The following is a 23633-nucleotide window of genomic DNA, read 5'->3' as shown; positions in this document are numbered from 1 at the left end:
CCTCGTCTTTGTATTTATTCCTAATGAACAAGCCTGAGGTGACTGAGGTGACTGTGACAAGGAAAAACAACATTAGACTGAAGAGGAAGAAACTTTGAGAGGAACCAGGCACAAAAGGGAACCTCATCCTCACTTGGGTGACACTGGAGGGTGTTATTATAAACATTTATGAACACCAGAAAGTGTTATTTTAAATGAATTCCTTCCTAAGATACAGTCTGACAACTGTGTATTGATTAAGGCCACATGTAGTTGTCATCTTCTCTTTGAATGTCTAAAATCTTTATGACGCAGAAGCCAACTGAAACTGGTACAATCTCTAGATGCCTCAGGATGGGTAGAAAAGGAGAAGCAATGGAGAGGAATTAGTGTAGCTGCTCTATAATATTATGCATACTATTAACCAGCACTAAATGATAATGTGCATGTGATCAGGTCTACTGGAGGACATGGCTATGGGAAGTTTTATGTGTATACCTGGCAAAAGAGATATGTCTTTAATTTACATTTAAACTGGGAGTGTGTCTGAGCCATGAACACTGTCAGGAAGACTATTCCAAAGTTTATGAGCTAAACACTAAAACGCTCTACTGCCTTTAGTGGACTTAATATGTGTGTATGAAGTAAAACAGGTTCTCCACACTGCAATCATTACACATTAACACACCCTAGAAACACACACGTTACTTAGAAATATTACAACTTACTTGAATAGGAAGGCACAGCAACTCCACACAAAGTAAAACTAGATTTTAAATGTATAATCTCTGGTTTAGAAAGATGGAGTGCTGTGTAATGGCTGACGCTATGGGACCATTCACATTTCTCAATCTTCTATCTGTCTGAAGGAAGCGTGAGTGGACACCAGGGGCCTCGTTCCCTTCTCAGGGAACCGGGTTACATACTTAACCTGATATAGTTCAATTTCGAGGGAACTCAATGTCAGTACCCTGTCACCTCAGATGAGAGGCCTGCCACTAGGAATTGCACCCCCTTGAAAGAAACCTGGGGGGCACGGTGGCTTAGTGGGTAGCACATTCACCTCACACCTCCAGGGTCGGGGTGTGTGCAGAGTGTTGCATGTTTGCGGTCCAAAGACATGCATGGTAGGTTGATTGGCATCTCTGGAAAAAAATTGTCCGTAGTATGAGAGTGTGTGTGTGTGTGTGTGTGTGTGTGTGCGCGCCCTGCGATGGGTTGGCACTCCGTCCAGGGTGTATCCTGCCTTGATGCCCGATGACGCCTGAGATAGGCACAGGCTCCCCGTGACCCGAGGTAGTTCGGATAAGCGGTAGAAAATGAGTGAGTGAGAGAGTGAAAGATCTGGTCTCTGCCCACAGCAGAATCTGCTGTACCAACCTGAACGGGGGTGTGAACGCAGATTGTCCTGATGATTGATATAGGAAACCACCTCAGTCTGTGACACATGGTGTTTCAATGCTAGAAACATGGCCTTCATCTCCAGGCAATCAAGGCCCTCATTGCCATCCAGGGCTGCTCCCCAGACCGAATGCGAGGCATCTGTTGAAATAGTCCTGTGAAAATGACACGCCCCTAGAGTGGGACCCAAGGGGGTCTTTTCCACATAAGAAGCCCATGGAGCTTAACCTTTGTTCTCATGTGAGGGTTAAGAATGGTCTCATGTGAAGCATACCCAAAGAGATAACATGGCTGATACCACCATGAGCACTTTCTGTGCCTTGCTGTCAGAAGTCTTTGTTCTAGCCAAATAGCTTTTACTGCTGATAAGATGGAAGCCACCCGAGCAGGAGACAGATGTGGTGGAGTCCCAAACTACCCCATAAAGGTGGTTCACCGAGAAGAAGAAAGCACACATATTTCTGGGTTTGACTTGAAGCATAGAGATATCATATGGGCATGCACAGCATCTGAATGACTGGCCATCATAGCCTTCGACTGGGTCAGAATGAGCCAGTTGTCCAGTTAATTCAGTTAACGGATGCCTTGGATGCCAGTGGCCTTAAGTAAGAACACAATAATTGTAATGCTCTGTGATGCAATAGCCTTGAGCATGAGCATCTTAAACTTGTAAGTCTTCAGAGTACAGTTCAGAGCCTGCAGGTCCAAAATTGGACTCCCCATATCTGGGAGGAGAAACATGTTCTATGGCCCCTTTCCTCAGGAGTGATAAAAGCTCCCCTTGGAGGAACACTGTCTGGGGTTCAGCAACTATTGAGAGCAACACACAACAAAACTGCAGGGTATGAGAGGTAAACTGTATCCTTTACCCTTTTACCATGACATCCAGCACTCACTAAGATGCCTGGAAGAACTGCCTGGTTGTCTGAGAGTGGTGTCAGCCTCGCACTGATTTCCTTGGTGCACTGAAACAGCACACTGCAGGTACTGACCCAGGATACAGACCTGTGCAAGGAAAAGGAGCGGCCACAGACCTCACTGCTTCCCAAAACACCAGAAGCAGCAAGGGAGAAAATAGGGGAAGCTTTCTTGAGAAGGACACACCTAGGACCCCTAGCCCTCAGGATTAGGCATCAGAATTCGTTTTTAACCCATCTGGCAGAGATGACGGGCCTAAGGTCCCCTATCACTAACGGGTCTTGGCCTGGGGATGTTGACCGGCCTCACGGCAGACAGCAACATGCTCTCTTCTGGTTTGGGAGAATTTGCCCTGTGAGCTCCCGAGAGAGTGGAGTCAGGGGAGAGGGCAAGATAAAGGGAAAAACCCCATGATCGATTCTGTTGTGCCACCTTGGCAGACATAGGACGCACAACGCCTGGCAGGAAAATACAGCCAAGCAGGAATGGAAAAGCTTCTCTCCCAAACAAACAACGCAAAAAGAGTGTGTTATCCTCTGTAATATAGCAGGGGCACATATGCTTGGAAACATCATACTTTCCTCCCTAACGCTTGAAATATTCTTTTTTTTTTCTGAACTAGACAGACAGGACAGACAATCGACATAGACAATGACATAGATGCCCTTATATGGACTTGCTGGCATGCAATCACTTCGTCATGGGTACTTTCTGAGTCATTAAAAAAGGACCCAGCTTCACTCAATAAGGGAAATCATTGTATAGAAGGCCCTCCATCTGAGATTTTATGGAGAGCAGCACAATAAAATTGTCACCCTTTTTACTCTTTCCCTTTCTTACCAGTTTGCTATTTACTCAAGACTTCCACTACTCCTTATTTACAAGAGACAAAAAAATTTCACCTGCTTTGTTGTGTCCATTTCATCTTTGAATATCTGTGATGTCACATTCCCCATTGGTGGTTAATATTTAGTAGACATTGAACGTCAGTGTACAAGTAGACATTGAACGTCAGTGTACTGTTCAAAAAAAAAGTTTAAAACACAAAACACACTAAGTTATTTTAAATATGAAGCTCATATGAAAGTAGAGATTTAAGAAGTGTTTCATAAGTAGTTTTGTTTTTATCTAGTCTACTAGGGAAAATATACATTCATAGAAAAGTTTCATAAAACTGGTAAGAGATTGTAAAGCGACAGAAAAACAAGATCTTACAGGATTTGAATCAAATGTCATCCTTCCAGACATGACATCATCCTCTTTTGTTCTAATACATAATCCTGTGCAGACATTGTCTAGTGCTGTGTTCTCACATGCATCCATAGATGTAGGCATGTCCATATCGGCGACATGAAACTCCTCATCTCAACATCTCTTCAAATGAACTCCTCTACTGAACATCTCTTTAAATCAACTCCTCTACTGAATGTCTCTTCAGACAAACTCCTCTACCGAACGTCTCTTAATATCAACTCCTCTACTGAACATCTCTTCAAATCAACTCCTCTACTGAATGTCTCTTAAAATCAACTCCTCATCTCAGCGTCTCTTCAAATCAACTTTTTATCTCAAACGTCTCTTCAAATCAACTCCAGAAATCTGCTGCTTTCAAATCTTGACCCACACCTAAAAATTAAATGAGCAAGTATGTGTATGCATGGATGTTTTTGGGTTTATTCTATGCACCAATGCAAATGTCTTGTACATGTAAAGCCCACAATACTTGGCAATAAAGCTGATTCTGATAGCTATACTGTTTATCCTACACTAGATAGGCCCTAATAAATATGAACACAGAATTAGATTTATTTTTCCCAAGATTGTATATATTAAAAAAATATATATTTTAATATGAATTCTATTTTGTTTATTTCTTTAAGGTTAGTATGTTGGGATTAAAATTGCTGGATAGAAAAAGAGAAACAGTAATAGTTTTAAAAATGTTTGTTGCCACTAAACAATTTATATGTACACAGCTTTCTAAAAATAAAAAGAACAGCTTGAATGCTGAGAAGTGTGTCATATGACTGAAAATGAAACTGAAACGTTGCGTTAGCACACTGTGTCCAATGAGTTCAGTATGCTGTGTGAAGACAAGGGAAGGGAAATAGAGGGTGTGGAGACACCGATTTAAGAGTACACAAAGAAAAAAAAAACAAGAAAGGAAAGACTGAAAGAGGACAGCAGAGAGAGAGAGAGCGAGAGAAAGAAAGAAAGAAAGAAAGAAAGAAAGAAAGAAAGAAAGAAAGAAAGAAAGAAAGAAAGAAAGAAAGAAAGAAAAAGAGAGACTACTCAGTGCTACAGGTAAGACTCTCTATTTCTAAGCTTTTGCTCTGCTACTGACATTTCTGCTGATGTAGTGTCTACACATTGCCACAGTTTTAGTGTCAACACAATGTGACAGTTTTCATCTGTTTGAATGAATTCAAAGATTTCCCTATTGTTGAATTGTTTTACCTCATGCAATCTGAGTAAGCATAAATGGCTTACTCAACTTATTATGCCCAGAATTTCATCATGAGCTTACTCTATCTAGAAGGAACAGGTTCACGGTCATGCCTGACTCATAATCCCGTTAGAGGTCAGTCGTCATGTTCACTCTATCAAAGCTAGACAAATAAATTTAAATCAAATTGAATTAAAACCTGCTACAGGAATTTCATCCCTTTATCCAAATCGCATGATGATTTGGCTATGACTTGCTATACAAAACACACATTTGGTATTGAAAATACCTGTTCAAAACACACACAAGAATGAATGGATTAGCAGAAAAAGTCTGTTTTTTTTTTTTTGTCTAGAAGACTGTGAGACACCAGATTAAAGACTTACCTTGTTATCAACACACCATCACACAACACAGAAAGAAAGTTTAATCAATTTATATATCCGGTATTTCAGTTTTAAACCGTGTAAGACGAGTCAATAAGTTTTGAACCTGGAGGGGGACCCCCCGGATGAGTTGCCATCACACACATCTACATACTACATACAATGTAGAGACACCAGTCAGCCTAAAACGTATGTCTTTGGACTGGAGATGAAACCAGAGTAGCTAGTTGCATTGATGTTTTTCAGTGAACTTAATTCTCATTGTGGTAGACGTCTCTACGTTATTTATGTATTTAATTTCTTTTCTCCACTATGCTGCTGTGTCTAACTCCTTCTGACTGTCAGTCAAGTTTAGTTAGCATGGGAACTCATAACTTTAATCCCCAACATTAAAAAAACTCAAGTCAATAGATTCGCGAAAAATCTCCCACAGTCAAAAGGAGAGAACTGTGATTTATTCACACACATTCATTTCTTATGCCCCATTTGAGCTCTATATTCTACCTTTACTTATTTATTCATTTATTTCCTGAAGCATTTTATTCCCAAAGTCGATTCCGGGAACACTGGACAAAAAACAGAAATACACCCTGGATTCACACATCCACACATCACACAAGCATTCATTAATTCAGGATTAATTTACTGGGCATGTTTTTCATACGTGAAAAAAGACAACCCAGGAAAATCCTATATGGAAACAAAAAGAACATGAGAAAAGTCTTATTTGTTTGATTTGTCCTCAGCCTGGAAACTCCCACCTTGACATTAATGAGATCAAAACAAAAAAAGACACTGCATTACATCGACAGGTTAGGAATTATCGTCTCATTCCAGACAACAGTTTACAAGTCTTTGCAAAACATGACCTATTCCTGTTATTTACACGAGTCTTAGCATGATTTGGGATTAATCATTGGGTTGTTGTTGTAGCCTTCATCAAATCATACAGGAACACTCCAGTTTCTTTGGTGCAAAATCCATTCAGTGAACATGGATATGACATAGACAGCAGTTAGCTTAATAACCAAATAAATTGCAATCATTCAAATAGTAATTAGGCTATAGAATGAAATTAAGTCAGAGAACTGACCAACAATGTTTCCATCAAAACTACAGACATCATCTTCCTAAACACAGGAAATAGCACACAGATGTTGGTTTCTAACCAGTGTGCTCTGGTTAATTCTAGTTAGAAAAAGAAAAATAGTGTTTGTCTTTTAAGGTACATGGCACATATAAAGCCTTGATTTATATTCATATGGCACACAATCGCACGATCGGACAGATCATTTCCAATAACGAGATGACGGTATTATGTGTGACACAAGCCTTAGGTTTGTAAAAGAAAAAAGAAATATGCTGCCTATCAGCAAGTCAAATTCTCACAGAGGAGACATGCAAATGCTACCGACATTAGCCTGAAAAGACCTTCAAATAATGTATGCGCTACTGAAATAGAAACATAACTAAAATGATGTAACTAAATAAATAAGATATTTTTGGTGCTAGAACTTGTTTTTGTCATGTTCTGTGCATATAACCCTCTCTTTGTTATGTATATTAACATATAAATTTGTACATTAATTTGCTATGCAGCTTGGAAACATCTGTGTTCAATGTAAATGATTAATTATACACACGGAAGGAAGATACAGACTAAACACACAGGGTTTATGTACAGTGCAGTACAGGGATAACATAATTACAAGTCAGGAAAGATCAGATCGTCTCAGTCTGTTAGTTAATTGCTGTATGCATGCTGTTTGTGTAGTTGGCTTCCGTGGCTGGTCCTCTGTCTTTAATAAGTCGCACAGATGTGAAGACGGGGAAGCGGAAACTGAGTAAATTGGGCCTCCTCTTCACTTATATCATACTCGACACTGACCATTGATTGTGATCTAAAAGACTTAACCTCCTACGACCTGGTGTCCACATACGTGGACATCACTGCATCTAAAATGCAAAGCCAAACCAAAGCTCGGGGCTTAGGAGGTTAAGGCACTATGTTGTAAAGCAATAGTCATAGATATTTTAATCTGAACACATATTACTTCATCATCTCTATACAATACAGATCTTGATAAAGACGTCTATTTTTAACTTATGACAATACAGTCCTGAAGAGCAGGTTGGTGTACAGTATATGTGGTTTGCTTAGCTTTTTCTGAGAAATGCTGTAGATCATTAAGTCCAAAACCTGCTTGACAGTTCTACCCAGATGGTGCAATATAAGCAACTCGTCACTTGAATTCAACATGAATAAACAGGGTTTTCCACATTCCTGCTCTTTCTGTAGCATGAAACATTTTGTTATGTTCTGACACAGGCCCTCACCATGGCGGAGAAGTGTGTGGTTCCAAGGCCTCGGGGCCGTGCACCGGCGGTGTGTGCTGTGGTGTTGAGCAGTCTTGCACTAGTGGTGGTTTGGCTGCTGGACTCCAGGCTGATGAGAGAGACAACAGGTCTTGTTGTAGTGGGTCTGAGTCTGGGTGTGACAGTCCACAGCCTATGCCTGCTTACTGAAGAGTGGCTGTTTCATTCACAACAGAGGTAAGATGTATGCTCAGGTTAAATTTTGAACCTGCCTGGTTTTAGAACCAGTATATTTTACATATTAACATGATAATGATAATGGATGAAATATAAAAAATATATATATATTGCATTTACTTATTGCAATTATTCACTTTCAATATTTCTGTCAAGATTCGCTATATATTGTACATACAGGGGGGTAGTTTCCAGAGGGGGGTGGTGGCTGAATGTAGGTTAAGTACTAGTTAATAAGGTAGTAATCAGCACTAACAGAAGAACTTTTATTTTGTAACATTATTGAAGTTCAGAATCACTTGTGAGCGTGTCATAATAAATCATATATAAATATTAAAACCCCCAATCTGTTGTTCAAGTTGGTATTTCCCAACGACTGCCTAGCAACAAAGCGATTAATTACTGCAGTTTGACTAGGAGATGAAGAGAATCGCTGCTCAGCAGAGTGTTTTACATTGCTGGAAGGAGTGTTAAACAAACAAACAAACAAACAAACAAACAAACAAATAAATAGGGAGCATGGTGGCTTAGTGGTTCGCACATTTGTCTTACACCTCCAGGGTTGGGGGTTCGATTTCCGCCTCCGCCTTGTGTGCGTGGAGTTTGCATGTTCTCCCCGTGCCTCTGGGGTTTCCTCTGGGTACACTCCGGTCTCCTCCCCCGTTCCAAAGACATGCATGGTAGGTTGATTGGCATCTCTGGAAAATTGTCCGTAGTGTGTGAGTGTGTGAGTGAATGAGAGTGTGTATGTGCCCTGTGATGGGTTGGCACTCCGTTCAGGATGTATTCTGCCTTGATGCCCGATGACGCCTGAGATAGGCACAGGCTCCCCGTGACCCGAGAAGTTCGGATAAGCGGTAGAAAATGAATGAATGAATGAATGAATGAATGAATGAATGAATGAATGAATGAATGAATGAACGAACGAATGAATGAATGAATGAATAAATAAAACTTGTACTCGAAATGGGGTAGGATAATATGGTGTAATCTAACTAACAATACAACACACACAGTATATTCTACAGTAGCTAGCATTCATTGCAATTTCACCATAATGGTCATTATAACAATCTAGCAAAAACAGCTTCGGCATTCTATTATGTTAACTAAATATTTTATTAGTTCCCATTATTATCACAGATAGAAACATTTGTGTAAAAAAATACTAACTGTTTTTGTTTTTTGGAACTATGAACATATGCCCCTAGTAAATCCCTGATTGTCTCCTTTCACATGAGTCATTAACCACCACTGTGGAGTGAGACATGACAAAGACATTCAAAGCTGAACATAAACACAACAACACAGTAGCCTTGAGGTTAAAAAACTGGTTGTGTTCTATAAATGCCACCATGGTTCTGTAGTGGACAGTTGTTGAGGTCAGTCTGTTGAAGACATCTATACTTGACTGCATACAGAAAGTATGCATGACAGATTAAAAGGAAAGGCCCTGCAGTGCTTTCAGGCATTCTGGATCTGTCTGTACCCTCTTTTCTCAGCAAATCTATTCAATTCTTGTTCATAATGCATGAATCTTATGAATCTTTCCACTCAATGATTCAGAAAAATATTACAGGAATTCTAGTATCATTCTGTTTGAGATCAGCATATATGAGATAATCGTCCTATGTGCTCTATGCTAAATGCTGGAGGGCTTAATTCATTCATTCATTCATTTTCTACCGCTTATCCGAACTTCTTGGGTCACGGGGAGCCTGTGCCTATCTCAGGCGTCATCGGGCATCAAGGCAGGATACACCCTGGACGGAGTGCCAACCCATCGCAGGGCACACACACACACTCTCATTCACTCACACACTCACACACAATTTGCAAGAGATGCCAATCAACCGGAAACCGGAGTACCCGGAGGAACCCCCCGAGGCACGGGGAGAACATGCAAACTCCACACACACAAGGCGGAGGCGGGAATCGAACCCCCGACCCTGGAGCTGTGAGGCAAACGTGCTAACCACTAAGCCACCGTGCCTCCCTAAGACTTAATTCATCTTGTGATAAACAGGTTTCTTTCAATGAGTGCATTCTGCCCTGGAGGTTGATGTATGCTACAGCTAACATTTTGTTATGGCAAGATTATGCATTATATATTAGTACATATTGTCCTTGGTGACAGCATATAAAATATCTCATGTATTCAGATAAGAGATCCAGATCATTTATATGAATCCCATTAACATGTTAGTCTTGACCTACTGGGTTGCTTCAGAAGTGACGCAGTCTGTAAGAAACTCTGGAATTTTCCAAAAGTATCTTGTATTAGGAGAACATTGTGAATTTTTGAAAGATGCAACGTTACTGCTCGTGTACATCTCATTGTGATCGCAAATAAGGTAAAGAGATGAAATCAGCAAAACCTCTCATTCTCACTAGCCTTAATGATAGTAACTAAATAGTTGAAAACCATTAGGTATCCATTGACAGGTGTGCATTAGAATGAGCCATAACTAAATATTCATCTATATACAACTGGACATTGAACTCTGTTAGTTTTAACATTTATCTCTTTTCTATACACAGAAAGATTACTCAGGTGTTTAGGGAAAATCTAAAACAGATATATGCAACAAAATCTGTTCAAAACATAGGAAATTGAGGGAGAAAACATCCTTGTGAGCTCTTTCCTGGTGAATGGGCCTGCACATGAACATTTTAAAACTGTATTTCATTTTTTCAACACTCTGAAAACAAGGAAATATCAGGAGTAAAATCTTTTTTATTTGTATTTTTTTAAGAAATAAGATATACCCTCAAGTACACATGAGCAGAACTGTTGTTGGTGCCAGTTAAAATGAATCAGTTAAAATACAATCCCGGGTTACTGTTTTGATTCTCCACCTGGTTGATATACCTGCAGATTGCTAAGCAGCCCATTGGGATAAGACCCTGTTTTTGGCAGCACAAAGACTGTGCTATAACCAAAGGTGGACCCCCAAGGGTGGAAAGGGAATGTCCCTACTGAATGAGAATTTGTCAGGAGGGAGAACCCCGACGATTCTTCAGGCCTTGGGAAATTGGAATAATTGGGGGTTTCTGTCAAAAAAAAAAAAAATAAATAAATCACCTCAGTTGCTTGCTGAGTGGGCAGAATTTAGATCCTTTGTACTTCCTCTTCTTGTTATCAAGTCTGCTATATCAGATTTTGCACTGCAAGATGCTCCCTCTTATCCTGTCACAGTGCTCCATGGGTCTCACCAACTCTCAGGGTAACAGGAATGAATGCATCGTGACTCTTTCCCATTCTGTCACCTACGTGGTGGAATGAACCTCCCCCATATCCGAACAGCTGAGACATTGGCTGTGTTCAAACAGCGGGTCTTAATGTTTGTGAATTTCCTTCCAACAGAGTCCTTGATTCTTAGTCCATTTATAGAGATTTCAAAATGTAAATAAATGATACATTAGAGTTACTGCTATACCAAAAAGAGACGGGCCTGATTCAGAGGATGCAAAGGTAATTTGATCAACCACTACCTAGGCCAAACCACAGGTACTGTAACAATCATCAGGTTGAAGGCTTCCTGTGAGACATAACAAGCCAGCCATTTTTCAGTCTGCTGCTTATGCTACATCACAAGGCAACTAAACACATTCAGAAGAAAGTACTGAAAGAATGAACTAACAATTGGCCATTAGATATTAGCTAGGGTTGTTCTGAGTGATGGGGAAGAGAGTAATGTCATTACTCCTTGCCCATATACTGTAGGAAAATAAATATTTTTGTAAAAATTGAGTTTTTGACTCAAACGGCAGAATTTTTAAAAGGTATCTAACTTTGTCCTATTTGCTGTCATTAGCTAAATTTGTCAGTTATGTCAAATTATGTATTTAAATTTCCAGTATGTGTATGCGTGTGTAAGAAGATAAACTCTTTTGTTCAATGCTCTTTGTCAGGTATGGTGGCAGCATCCAGCGGATGCTCTGGGCCTGTTTCAACAGTGCTACTCTAGGAGGTGTGTGTGTGGTCATTTTGCTGCTGTTGGTGGGAGGTTTTCAATGGACATATGGCCAGTGTGTCTTATGTGTCTTAACCAGCGCAGTCTTCCTACTTCTGAAGAACCTCAGAGTTCTGGTAAAGATTGCATTTTATCTTACACAAATCACACCAGCACTATACAAACTCCTCAGCAAACTTTCTTTAATATCACCTCCCCATGTCTATATTATATTATATTATATTATATTATATTATATTATATTATATTATATTATATTATATTATATTATATTATATTGCCGATGTATTTAACAGGCCCAAGCTCCTAGAGCTAGAAACCCTATTTTTGGCATAATATGCTAAACCTATTTTTTATGCAGTGTATACCATGAATTCCTGGTATATCTTCACAACACTGGTATTAAAAACTTATTAGAGTCTTTAGCTTCAAACTTATCCAAAATCAGCTAAGATTGGCAACAATATAATGTAAGAAATAAAAAAATGTGAGAAAATAAAACGATGAGGGTGAAGATCTTATTGAAGAACAAGAAGTTTATTCCAATGTAGCAGTGACAAATACACAAAGTACTTTGGGTTCATCAGAGTCAGTAAGAACCATGGACAAAGCGTTCTCAAGCATTTTATACTGTTTTTCCTCTTTGTAGTTCAAATGGGGTTTTCCTTTAAATGTGTATTGAGCCACATGGCACCAGGACACCCTAGGTCGGAAGTCAATGATCGACTTTGTGGTTGTTTCATCTGACCTCCGGCCGTATGTCTTGGACACTCAGATCATCAACTCTCAGAGTCAGAGTCTCCTGTAAGAGAGATCCGCCCTGAGTACCTTAAGTCTCTGGATATTGTGGGGCTGTCTTGGTTGACACGCCTCTGCAACATCGCGTGGCTTTGTGGATCTGGAGAAGGCATTCGACTGTGTCCCTCGTGGTGACCTGTGGGGGGTGCTCTGGGAGTATGGGATCCGGGGCACTCTGCTAAGGGCTGTCCGGTCCCTATATGACCGGAGCAGGAGTTTGGTTCGCATTGCCGGCAGTAAGTCAGACTTTTTCCCGGTGCATGTTGGACTCCGGCAGGGCTGCCCTTTGTCACCGGTCCTGTTCATTATTTATATGGACAAGATTTCTAGGCACAGTCGGGGGCCGGAGGGAGTCCGGTTTGGGGACCACAGGATTTCGTCTCTACTTTTTGCAGATGATGTTGTCCTGTTGGCTTCTTCAAATCAGGACCTTCAGTGTGCACTGGGATGGTTTGCAGCCGAGTGCGAAGCGGCGGGGATGAGAATCAGCACCTCCAAGTCCGCAGCCATGGTTCTCAGCCAGAAAAGGGTGGCTTGCCCCCTTCAGGTTGGTGGAGAGCTCCTGACTCAAGTGGAGGAGTTTAAGTATCTTGGGGTCCTGTTCACAAGTGAGGGAAGGATGGAGCGGGAGATCGACAGGTGGATCGATGTATCTTCTGCAGTGATGCGGTCGATATACCAATCTGTTGTGGTGAAGAAATTGCCACAACCAGTCGATCTACGTTCCTACCCTCACCTATGGTCATGACCGAAAGGACAAGATCCCAGATACAGGCAGCCGAAATGAGTTTCCTCCACAGGGTGGCTGGGCACTCCCTTAGAGATAGGGTGAGGAGCTCACTCACTCGGGAGGAGCTCAGAGTAGAGCCGCTGCTCCTCCACATCGAGAGGGGTCAGCTGAGGTGGCTTGGGCATCTGTTTCGAATGCCTCCTGGACGCCTCCCTGGGGAGGTGTTCCGGGCATGTCCAACCGGGAGGAGGCCCCGAGGAAGACCTAGGACACGCTGGAGGGACTATGTCTCTCGGCTGGCCTGGGAATGCCTCGGTATTCCCCCGGAAGAGCTGGAGGAAGTGTCTGGGGAGAGGGAAGTCTGGGTGTCCCTGCTTAGACTGCTGCCCACGCGACCCGGTCCCGGATAAGCGGTAGAAAATGGATGGATGGATGGATGGATGTGTATTGAGCATAAGAACTGAGTGTCTCCCAAATGGCTAGGCCAGGTTAATCATGGTCACATACACCTTGGCTTGATATTGTTACAGTTATCACCCAAATGGTCACTTTAAATGGTAGTCGAGGTCAAGTCAAGTCGTCAAGTCAAGTCACCTTTACACTTTTACAGGTCACGTAAACCCTTTGTTAGTGGCAGCCCTTGATGTCCTGCTGCCGCTCCCATACTAACAATTTAATCAAGTTTTATTCATTTAGAGTTCTAAACGTATTACCTTATGATATTTAAGCCTTTTTAGGAATGAGCTCGTTTGATGTGTATCTTGAAGTGGAATCTGGGTGCATGTATCTGTAATTTCTTACAATATCCACTTGCCAATCAATTCTAGCCAGAAATTAATTTTCTCAAAACGTCGTAACAGCAGACCACGTACTCAAAATATTTTATTTGGTGAAGGTTTTACAATGAAAGCCCCTTCTGATGCAACCCTACCATTCAATTCCCCCGCACAGGAATTTGAACCCTCGCCATGGCAATAAGAGGAAATATCATCATCATTTAAAAAACCAAGTGTTCTGTGCACTTTGCCAAAAAACATCCACATGAAATGAGACTCACTTTTTTCATTATATTTAAACCATATAAACAGAATGGTTTATACCAATTAAAAAGAAAAACAGACGGCTTTTTTATAAAGCATTCATAATCTCATCCAGAATGACTCCACCCACATCAATAGTGCACAATAGTGCACAATACTGTAGGTTCAATGTTTCCTGGAGAATGAAAATGATGTAAATCATATGCTATGGCCTTCATTGTTATCACATCTCAACACATTTGAACATCTATGAATAGTTGACGTTATATATAGCGGTATCCATAACCATAATTAAACTTAAATAGTGAACTAGCTTGCGATGTGGTAGCTTAGTGGCTAAGGTGTCGGAGGACTGATTGGAAGGTTATGAGTTCAAATCCAAGGTCCACTGCTAGGCCTTTAAACTTCAATTGCACAGATCTATAAAGAGACCTGTGCCAAAGTTTTCTGACAGCTCATCTTGGCTCAACACCTTAATAAAGAATGTTAGTTTGGTTTTTGTTTTTGTTTGTCAGCCATATGTATATAGGTGCTGTAGTTTTATTGTAGTCGCTTATGTTGATATGTTTGTATTTATACACCAATTTGTATCACTGTATAATTAAACATGTATGTCAGCATTATAGTATTTGAACATATATTGGTGTTGAAGGGAAATGACAGGAAGGGAAGAACAAAACAATTCTGGTCATGTATACAACAGAACAAGTCTTCTCATTAATTACAATGAGGGAAGTGAAAATTCAAGCCAAGCTGCAATGAGGGGAAATACATACAGTATTGAACTCGTCACCATTTTTCACAGTAAATATATTTATAGAGAAATATCCATCCATCCATCCATCCATCCATCCATCCATCCATCCATCCATCCATCCAGTGTGGCCAATAGTATGCACACCCTTGACCATCAAACCCATATGTGGTTCTTCCCCAAACTCTTACCACAAAAATCTAAAGCACACCATTGAATTTCTCTGTATGCTGTAGAATTCCCAAACTTGTTTCCAGCATATCAATGCCTCTGTGCACAAAGCGAGCTTCATGAAGACATGGTGTGTTAAGTTTGAAGTGGAAGAACTCGAGTGTCATGCACAGAGCCCTGACTCTGACTCAACCTCAGTGAACACCCCATTTTGGGGCCTCTTCACTCTTATACCAGTGTCTGATCTCTCTAATGCTCTTGTAGTTGAATTATCACAAATCCTACAAATAGTGGAAACCCTTCACGGAAGTGTGGAGGTTACTATAACAGCATAGAGAGAACTAAATCTATTATGAGATGTTCAACAAGCACATATCGGTGTGTTGGACGGGTGTCCACAAAAAGTTTCTAAATTGTCTGGATGCTTATTTCCCATCACTATATAGGAATCTGGGAACTGTGTGAGAACGCTGTCAATCTCAAATCATCCTTGAAGTCTATTGAAGATTTTTATTCTATCATTCAATAAATGTGATGTCTAGACAGCTTTTGTCTGTATGACTGACATGGATTGTAATCAACAAACGCCTTCCCCTTCCTGTTCCTCTGTTCCTTCTCTGTCCCCTAACACCCCCCACCCCTCTCTGTTTCTCAGGGCCCTGCACCAGTAGAGATCTCAGAGGTGTGTGAGAGAAGGCAGCTGAATGTAGCTCATGGCTTGGCCTGGTCCTTTTACCTAGGTTATCTGAAACTTGTAATACCAGGTACACACACACACACACACACACACACACACACACACACACACACACACACACACACACACACACACACACACACACACACACACACACACACACACACACACACACACACACACACACACACACACACACCTTTCCTGTGATGATAAATGACTATTTGGTGGTATCCCTAGAGGGCAGTAACACACTTAAAGAGCAAGACTATATACTGTAATTTTTCTAAGCTCCCTATCTGGTGTCACCTGAAAGAGGATACAGACTCTGTGGGTTTCTTTGCTTCCTCTTCCATCCTCTTACTTAATCATGACATTGTTTTGATGCGAAATTCATATAAAAAATAGTCTGATAAAAAAAGTTTTTTTTTCTATAATATATATATATATATATATATATATATATATATATATATATATATATATATATATATATATATATACACACACACACACAGGTAGAAATGACACTTTGCTAAAGTAGTGTAAAGTAGTGAGTGTACAGCTTGTTTAACAGTGTAAATTTGCTGTCGCCTCAAAATAACAACACACAGCCGTTAATGTCTAAACCACTGGCCACAAAAGTGAGTACACCCCTAAGTAAAAATGTCAAAACTGGGCCCAAAGTGTCAATATTTTGTGTGGACACCATTACTTTCCAGCACTGCCATGACCCTCTTGGGCATGGAGTTCACCAGAGTATCACAGGTTGCCACTGTAGTCTTGTGTCATTTCTTAAGTGTTGTCACATGAAAAGATATAAAATATTTGCAAAAATATGAGGGATGTACTCACTTCTGTGAGATACTGTATATATTTACACACATGCAAACACACAAGAAGAGGAAAGAATCTAGTGAGTAAGTGCACTGTACTCTTAGTGCACTGTATTTAAAGCAGCATCTTAGTGTACAGCAGGTTGATGTACGTAGTCTGTGTTGTGTGTGTGTGTGTGTCCACAGAGCTCGAGCAACAGATAAAGAAACACTACAACCAGACCGGAGAGATTCCCCATTCGTCCCGGCTTCACATTCTCCTCCCTCTGAGCGCAGTGGCCCCTGCAAAGATAGAGGAAGAAGATCATAATGTACTTTTCCATCAGAACCTCCCAGAAATGCAGCTCAACCGCGCCGGCGTCAGGAAGAGAGTTTACAAACACAGCATCTACAAAATCACTGACCACGAACAGGAGGTGAGAAGCAAAAGCTAAGAAAACTAATAAAAATCTTGTTAATCTACGTTACGACACACTGACTGGAGTTGGATCTGAGGTTTGATCTGAGGTTATGTTGGATATAAAATTTGCTGGCTTGAATACAAAGCTGTCCAGGTGTCTTTGTCGAGCAATATTCATTACTTTTATTGCAATATTCATAAATATAGCTCAAAATGTATGCTATATAAAAAATATACATGAAAGATAAATATTTGCATATACAGTATTTTCCACACCATAAGGCGCACCGGATTATAAGGCGCAGTCTCAATTACGGGGTCTATTTCTGTATTTAACCCATACATAAGGCGCACCATATTATAAGGCGCTAAAACATACGGTCCACAAAAAAAAGGTAACAGAAGCAAAACAGCGAGTTTAGTTGAACTTTATTCTACTATTTAATACACACACATTATTTTTTAATCAATCTTCTCCCACAAATCCATCAAAGTCCTTATCTACTGTGTTTTCTTAACTTGGCGCAGTACATTTTCTTGCTTCCTCCACTTCCGAACCATAGATACATTGATGTTGAATTCTTTCGCAGCTGCTCTATTCCCATTTACAACCTCGTAACTGATAGCCTGTAGTTTGTATTGTACAGAAGCGTATTGCATTCACTTGAGGGAATTAACGACTTAATTATCTCAAAATTGAGAATTTTTTTAAAGACATTTTTTCACTCTGTTTTTATGAATTAATGAGTTAATTCTCTCAGAATCTGATGCTAATCAGCCTGACCCTCCAACAACAACAGTGCCAGGCCTACAAGGGTTCAGTGCAGGTAAGATAGCTAAGTTATTATAGTTAGGCTACATGTTAATGCCAAATGATGTCCGCTAACTGTTCGCGTTACGACATGTAAAACGAGGTTAGAATAGCTGTTTATAAACGTATGATAACGGCATATTTTTTTACTAACTATTCTAACCTCGTTTTACATGTCGTAACGCGAACAGTTAGCAGTTGGAGGGTCAGACTGATTAGCATCAGCCGCTGTGGCCTGACGTTACTTCGTGCAGGTGAGAGCTTCTCGCAGGATTTTGAGGAATCTCGTTAATTCAGAAAAACAGAGCAAAATAATTTTTCATGAAGATTATTCTCATAATTCTGAGATAATTAACTCATTAATTCATAAAAACAGAGTGAAAAAAATGTTTTTCAAAAAAAAATTCTCATCATTTTGAAAATTAAGTCGTTAATACAGAAAAACAGAGTAGATTTTTTTTCCCTCAAGTGAATGCAATACGCTTCCGTAGAATTGTGCCTCGTAAGCATCTGATTTTTATTGGCGGATGGCAAACCTATTTAAGGTGTATTTACCGCCACCTACTGGACTGGAATGTGGAGCGCATAATGGTTAGGAAGAACCAAATGTTGTTTTGCTACATACCGGTAGTTATACTGTACCTACCGGAGGCGTGGCGGAGGTATTACGTAATGTTCTCTGATTGGTTTATCGCTGCCAGCGTACGTAGTGTATGTATCCCTGTGTCAATCAAGCGGAGCGCTTACTAAAGTCGCACAACAACATTTTGTACAGATTTTTGTAACTCGTTGCACACATAAGGCGCACCGGATTTTAAAATTTAAGGCTCTTAGGTGTGCCTTATAGTGCGGAAAATACTGTAACTAAAAATATAGGTTAAGTATTAAAAATAAAATATATTAAGTACATCAACTTTTCTTATTGTTACTAGGGTTGTATACAAGATTTGAGTTTCTATTTTTATCAGCATTTGTTTCGATTGCGTCCTTTTAAAAAAATAGATATTTTTAGGCATAAACTCACAACCAATTGTTAATAATCTAACACAATGTTTGAAATACACAAATAAGTCCTTCGACACTGTGATGGAAATTTTTACTAAGAAGTTCTGACCTTCTGTGTGGTTTTGATTAGAAATTGTTATTAGTAATAACAATTAATTGTTAATTGTTAAATAGGGTTCTTCTCTTCCATGCTAGGAGTGTTGGGACCTGTTACTGTGAAACCTTTTTACTCTTGCCCGTGCCAACCAGTGTGACACTTATACATTACATATCTCGAAACTCAAAACCTCTACAACAACACACACTTCATCTCTCCTCCACAAACGTTTGGTTTGAACCCTTTAGCTCAATAAGTGTCTTTTTTATATATAACAACATTCTAATTGTTAATGTTCAGTGTTTAACTTGGAATGTTGTGTGAGATGTTCTTGTTACAGAAACGTTATGTTTGTAACATTGCAGTAATGTTACATCTTGTTTTCCTTCGAATGCTCATCCTGGTGTCATGTCATGTTATGTCATGTCATTAACCGATTTCTCAAACCCCTCTGTGTCTCCATCCCCATCAGTATTACTGTGTGGTGGAATACGCCACACCTCTGCTCACCCTCTATCAGATGTCTCAGGACAGCACTGCAGGTTTGAGTGAGAATGACAGGAGACAGCAGGTCCTGCTCTTCTACAGAACTCTTAGCCACATCCTGGAATGTTCTCTAGAGTGTCGGAACCGTTACCGCCTTATCCTGATCGATGGTGAGTCTTATATTAAATCATACTTGCTGGAGATTGAACAATTAGTAAAAATGTATGCGTAAGTGAATGTATAGATAATGTGTTGGAAAATGTTGTAAAATTTTGTTGTGTTCATGTCACATTCCACGTTGGTGGTTGATGACTCGTATGAATGGAGACACAGGGCATTTGTAGTATTTGTATTTGTTTTGTTCCATAAGTATTTCTGTGTTTACCTATATGGCTAAGAGCAATATACTGTATTTCTATACATAATATATCTATCTTTAAAGAAAATGCTGATATCAAACCCATTTCTGCTTTCTGAGATAAACTAAGTGCTTGTTCTGCACTTGTTTGAAACTCAAAAAGTTAATGTTTTATGTCATCTTTGTCAAAACAAAACAAAAAACAAACAAACAAACAAACAATAAAATCCTAAAGAATTCCAGTATTAAATTTATACAGGATTTCCATTAGCATCTGGACCATTCTTACAGCTGGACAAGCAATAATATCAGACCAAGATCAAGCACTTCTACAATATTTTTTTTAATGGGGTCCATTTGGGTTCCTCTGTTGTATATGCTGTAACGTAACATGTAACACAATCTACATGTAACACCAGTATTGTATTTCTTTTTTTAATTTAGTTTATTGGCACACTCTTAGGAGACGTAGGATGGGTTTTCATTCACTTTATGAAAATGAAGGTGAAAGTACATGCCCAGATATTTATTGTAGTGCAAAAAATACAAACAATCCACAACACCTAAAGTTAAACACTTGGAGCAAGACCATAGCTGGAAAAATAGGGAATACTCCAGTTAATACTCCATAACAGTTGCTAGACAAAAAGGTGACTAATGAACAATACAAAACAGGGGGGAATGGAAAAACAAACAACAAAAACCAACCTAAAGAAGTTCAACTGATAAAAAAGGTTGCCCTCTAGTGGTCTATGGAGGATTTGCAATAGAGACCTCGAAATATTATATTCATGTCTGTATGGGAATTCAGAAAGACGCACGTTTCTACTGTCATTTTTTTTTCTTACAAAACAAATTGTACTCTTGAATTTGTCTTGTAATCTAATCTTGAAGAAATCTAGAATTCAATCAATTATTAACCTTTATGAATTATGAAATGATTAATAGATAGAGAGGATATTGTTGTTTTTATAATTAAATCTTATAATCAATTTTATAATTAAATGCAAATACAGATAAAGTGAGATTTGAAAACTCAAGTAAGATCCTACTGTACACTGAAATTTAACACATTTGCCAACAATTATTAGAGTTTGATTAGTTTTAGTTTTAACAACTACAATGTTTATCCCTTAACAGTACAGGCCACGGCAGACAATGCTTTAAACGTTTAACAAAGCTTTATCAGTGAAAAAGACAGTAATAAGAAGAAAGAGATGAAGATGCAGCTGGGGTTTAAATCAGAAATGGTGTGTGGGTTTGTCACTTTCACCTCAGGCCTCAAGACCGAAACTGACACAGATGAAGCTGTGAGAACTCATTTCCTGCTATAATGATACTTCTTTAAAAGGAGTTCTAAATCGTTCAGTAGAATTTGAAATGAATAGAAGTATATTTCACTCCAAAAGCCTCAGAAAATGTTTAGAAATGTGACCATGTGAAAAGTGGAATGTAGAAAATGATTTGAAAAACTCGAATGATTTCTTTTGAATTTTTTTGTTAAATACAGACCAGCAAGCTGCCGAAGAACCTCACTATCTGTCCAAGGAGATCATCAGACACTTACTGCAGCAGGAGCATGAGATCCCAATGGACCTGCTGGAGCCTGCTTCACAGCCTGTACTTGAACAGGGGGTGAATATGGCTCCACTTTATTTCCACCACCAGGAGAATGATCCACTTAGCTCTCTGCCCAGCCTGATGATTAGTGCACCACAATCTCTGAGATCAGAACCTGTGGAGAATACAGACTACACCCAAAACCACTACAACCACAATAGACACATATAAACTTATACCTCATGTACATAATACATTTTTATCTGACGTTGTTTGTATATTTACGTTTTATACATAACATATTATATATTACAATAAATGTATTTTCTATGTGAATTTTTTATTTTAAACCTTTGTACCTTTTTAATATGAAAAAGTGAATGTATTCCAAGTTTAAAGTAAAAGCTGAAACGCACTTGAATTGTTTGTGATGTTTATAGTGATTTTAACAATGATGGGTTGGATTTGTGTGAGAATTTTGCTTATTGATGGGAAGATTGGGATTCAGGTTTTAAAAAATTTCATAAAAAGGACCATTAAAGTAGCAATTTGTGTTTTGTTTAGATCTATAGTTTAGATTTTAAAATATTTTAAAATTAGAATTTTAGATAGTTTTGAAATTAAACTATTTCACAGTTTCTTCCCTTTGATACTGTAGAGTATTCTATTTGTATATTTTATTATTGTAACTATATTTTATTTTATCTGAACTTTGTTTTTATTGTACTTTTATGACACAGTGAAAACATTTCACTACATGTTGAATATCTAAATAAATAAATAAATAAATAAATAAAGTGACAGTGCATGTGGAAGAATGTGTAGTGACTCTGTAAAGTATATTCAAATGTCAAAAGAATCAAATGAATTAAATAGCATATGGCGATGATTTATTGTAAAAATAATATTCATGTCGTTATTAAGATTAAGATGGTTATCTTGAAGACAAGTTATGTCCGCTGTATTGTCTATGGAAGAGACCCTTTCGAATGAAATCCATGTGCGAGTGACACAGAGGATGTGCGGAACCATCACGCTGACACATGCATGTGTGTGATGTGGAGTTCAGACTGACATGTCTGGGTTTTTTAGACAGAAGTGGGAGACTCACATGCTTACAGACAATGACATCATCCTAAGCACCTATCCCTTTCTGGTGTATCTTTAATAACACTGTATAAATATTCCTGTCTGGTGAGTCACCACTAACCTGATTACCAGCTGTCTAGCTTGTAGATAACAAGTTTCCTATTTAGATTCATTTACTGAAAGGTTGTCATTAACACTGAGAGGACATTTGAAGTAATGGCTACAGTCAATAACACTGAAATCACCTTATTTTCTCATTTTGATGTTTGATATGAGCAATAAATGAGGCTCTTTGGATTAGCTTTTACTTTATATTAGCCGTATCAGCTTTTACTTTATTTCTTTTATACACGATTGGTCGATTAAACCAACATGTGTAAAGGTGTCTCTAATAAATTTGACTGTGAGTGTGTATAATATTATTTCTGGGCATGATATTATTCTAAAATGAATTTTAAGTTATTATCTATTTCTTCTTTATCTATATCTATTTCTATTTCAGGGTCTCTGTAACTCCTTACAATTTTTTTTCAAGTTAATAGCCTATTTAATAGCTGATTTGGATTATGAAGGTTTTAGTGCTTGAGTTAAAAGAAATACTGTGAGAGAAAAAAATTCTAATGAAAAAAAAAAGGATCTGGAAAGTGTTGCGTACAGACTCAGCTGATGACATCATGATGGCTCAACTGCATGAATCTGACTTTATTATCTGGAAATGTTTAACCAAAGAACCTAATTAGCTGACTTAGCTGAAGTATATATACATATATATATAAATATATATATATATATATTACATATATATATAAATATATATATATATATATTTTTTTTTAAAAAGTCCCTCATTTGCACATGTTTGTGTGTGTGTGTGTGTGTGTGTGTGTGTGTGTGTGTGTGTGTGTGTGTGTGTGTGTGTGTGTGTGTGTGTGTGTGTGTGTGTGTGTGTTTTGTTTTGTGATTTGTGATCTTATTTCTCTATATAGCATCTTGGAGGATATTTTCAAAAAACGCTGTTAGCAAAGGGCGAGGGGCATCATCAAAGATCCCTCTCACACCAACCACGGACTGTTTACACTTCTCCCACACCAACCACGGACTGTTTACACTTCTCCCTTCTCCCATTTTTAAGTATGATACA

General features: G+C 38.9%; 1 protein-coding gene across 1 annotated transcript; it reads left to right on the top strand.

The window, feature by feature from the left end:
* The first annotated feature begins 4367 nt into the window (after positions 1–4367).
* Positions 4368–22904, top strand: sting1 (stimulator of interferon response cGAMP interactor 1). The gene is made up of 7 exons (XM_027165273.2): positions 4368–4602; positions 7460–7683; positions 11599–11776; positions 15809–15917; positions 16873–17102; positions 19472–19655; positions 21354–22904. The coding sequence occupies exons 2-7, from the start codon at positions 7469–7471 to the stop codon at positions 21632–21634; spliced, it is 1197 nt and encodes a 398-aa protein (XP_027021074.1). The 5' UTR covers positions 4368–4602; positions 7460–7468; the 3' UTR covers positions 21635–22904.
* Positions 22905–23633: the final 729 nt, after the last annotated feature.

Source organism: Tachysurus fulvidraco, chromosome 10 (assembly GCF_022655615.1).
Source record: "Tachysurus fulvidraco isolate hzauxx_2018 chromosome 10, HZAU_PFXX_2.0, whole genome shotgun sequence".
Lineage (NCBI taxonomy): Eukaryota > Metazoa > Chordata > Actinopteri > Siluriformes > Bagridae > Tachysurus > Tachysurus fulvidraco.
The sequence above is the reverse complement of the archived record's forward strand: the minus strand, read 5'-3'. Positions and strand labels throughout refer to the sequence as shown.

What these genes read in the sequence shown, in the direction of transcription:
- sting1 (XM_027165273.2), top strand. Translation starts at nt 7,469, where the DNA reads ATGGCGGAGAAGTGTGTGGTTCCAAGGCCTCGGGGCCGTGCACCGGCG. An exon ending in CTGTTTCATTCACAACAGAG is followed by an intron (nt 7,684 to 11,598) that starts GTAAGATGTATG and finishes GCTCTTTGTCAG; the next exon opens with GTATGGTGGCAGCATCCAGC. An exon ending in TCACTGACCACGAACAGGAG is followed by an intron (nt 17,103 to 19,471) that starts GTGAGAAGCAAA and finishes CATCCCCATCAG; the next exon opens with TATTACTGTGTGGTGGAATA.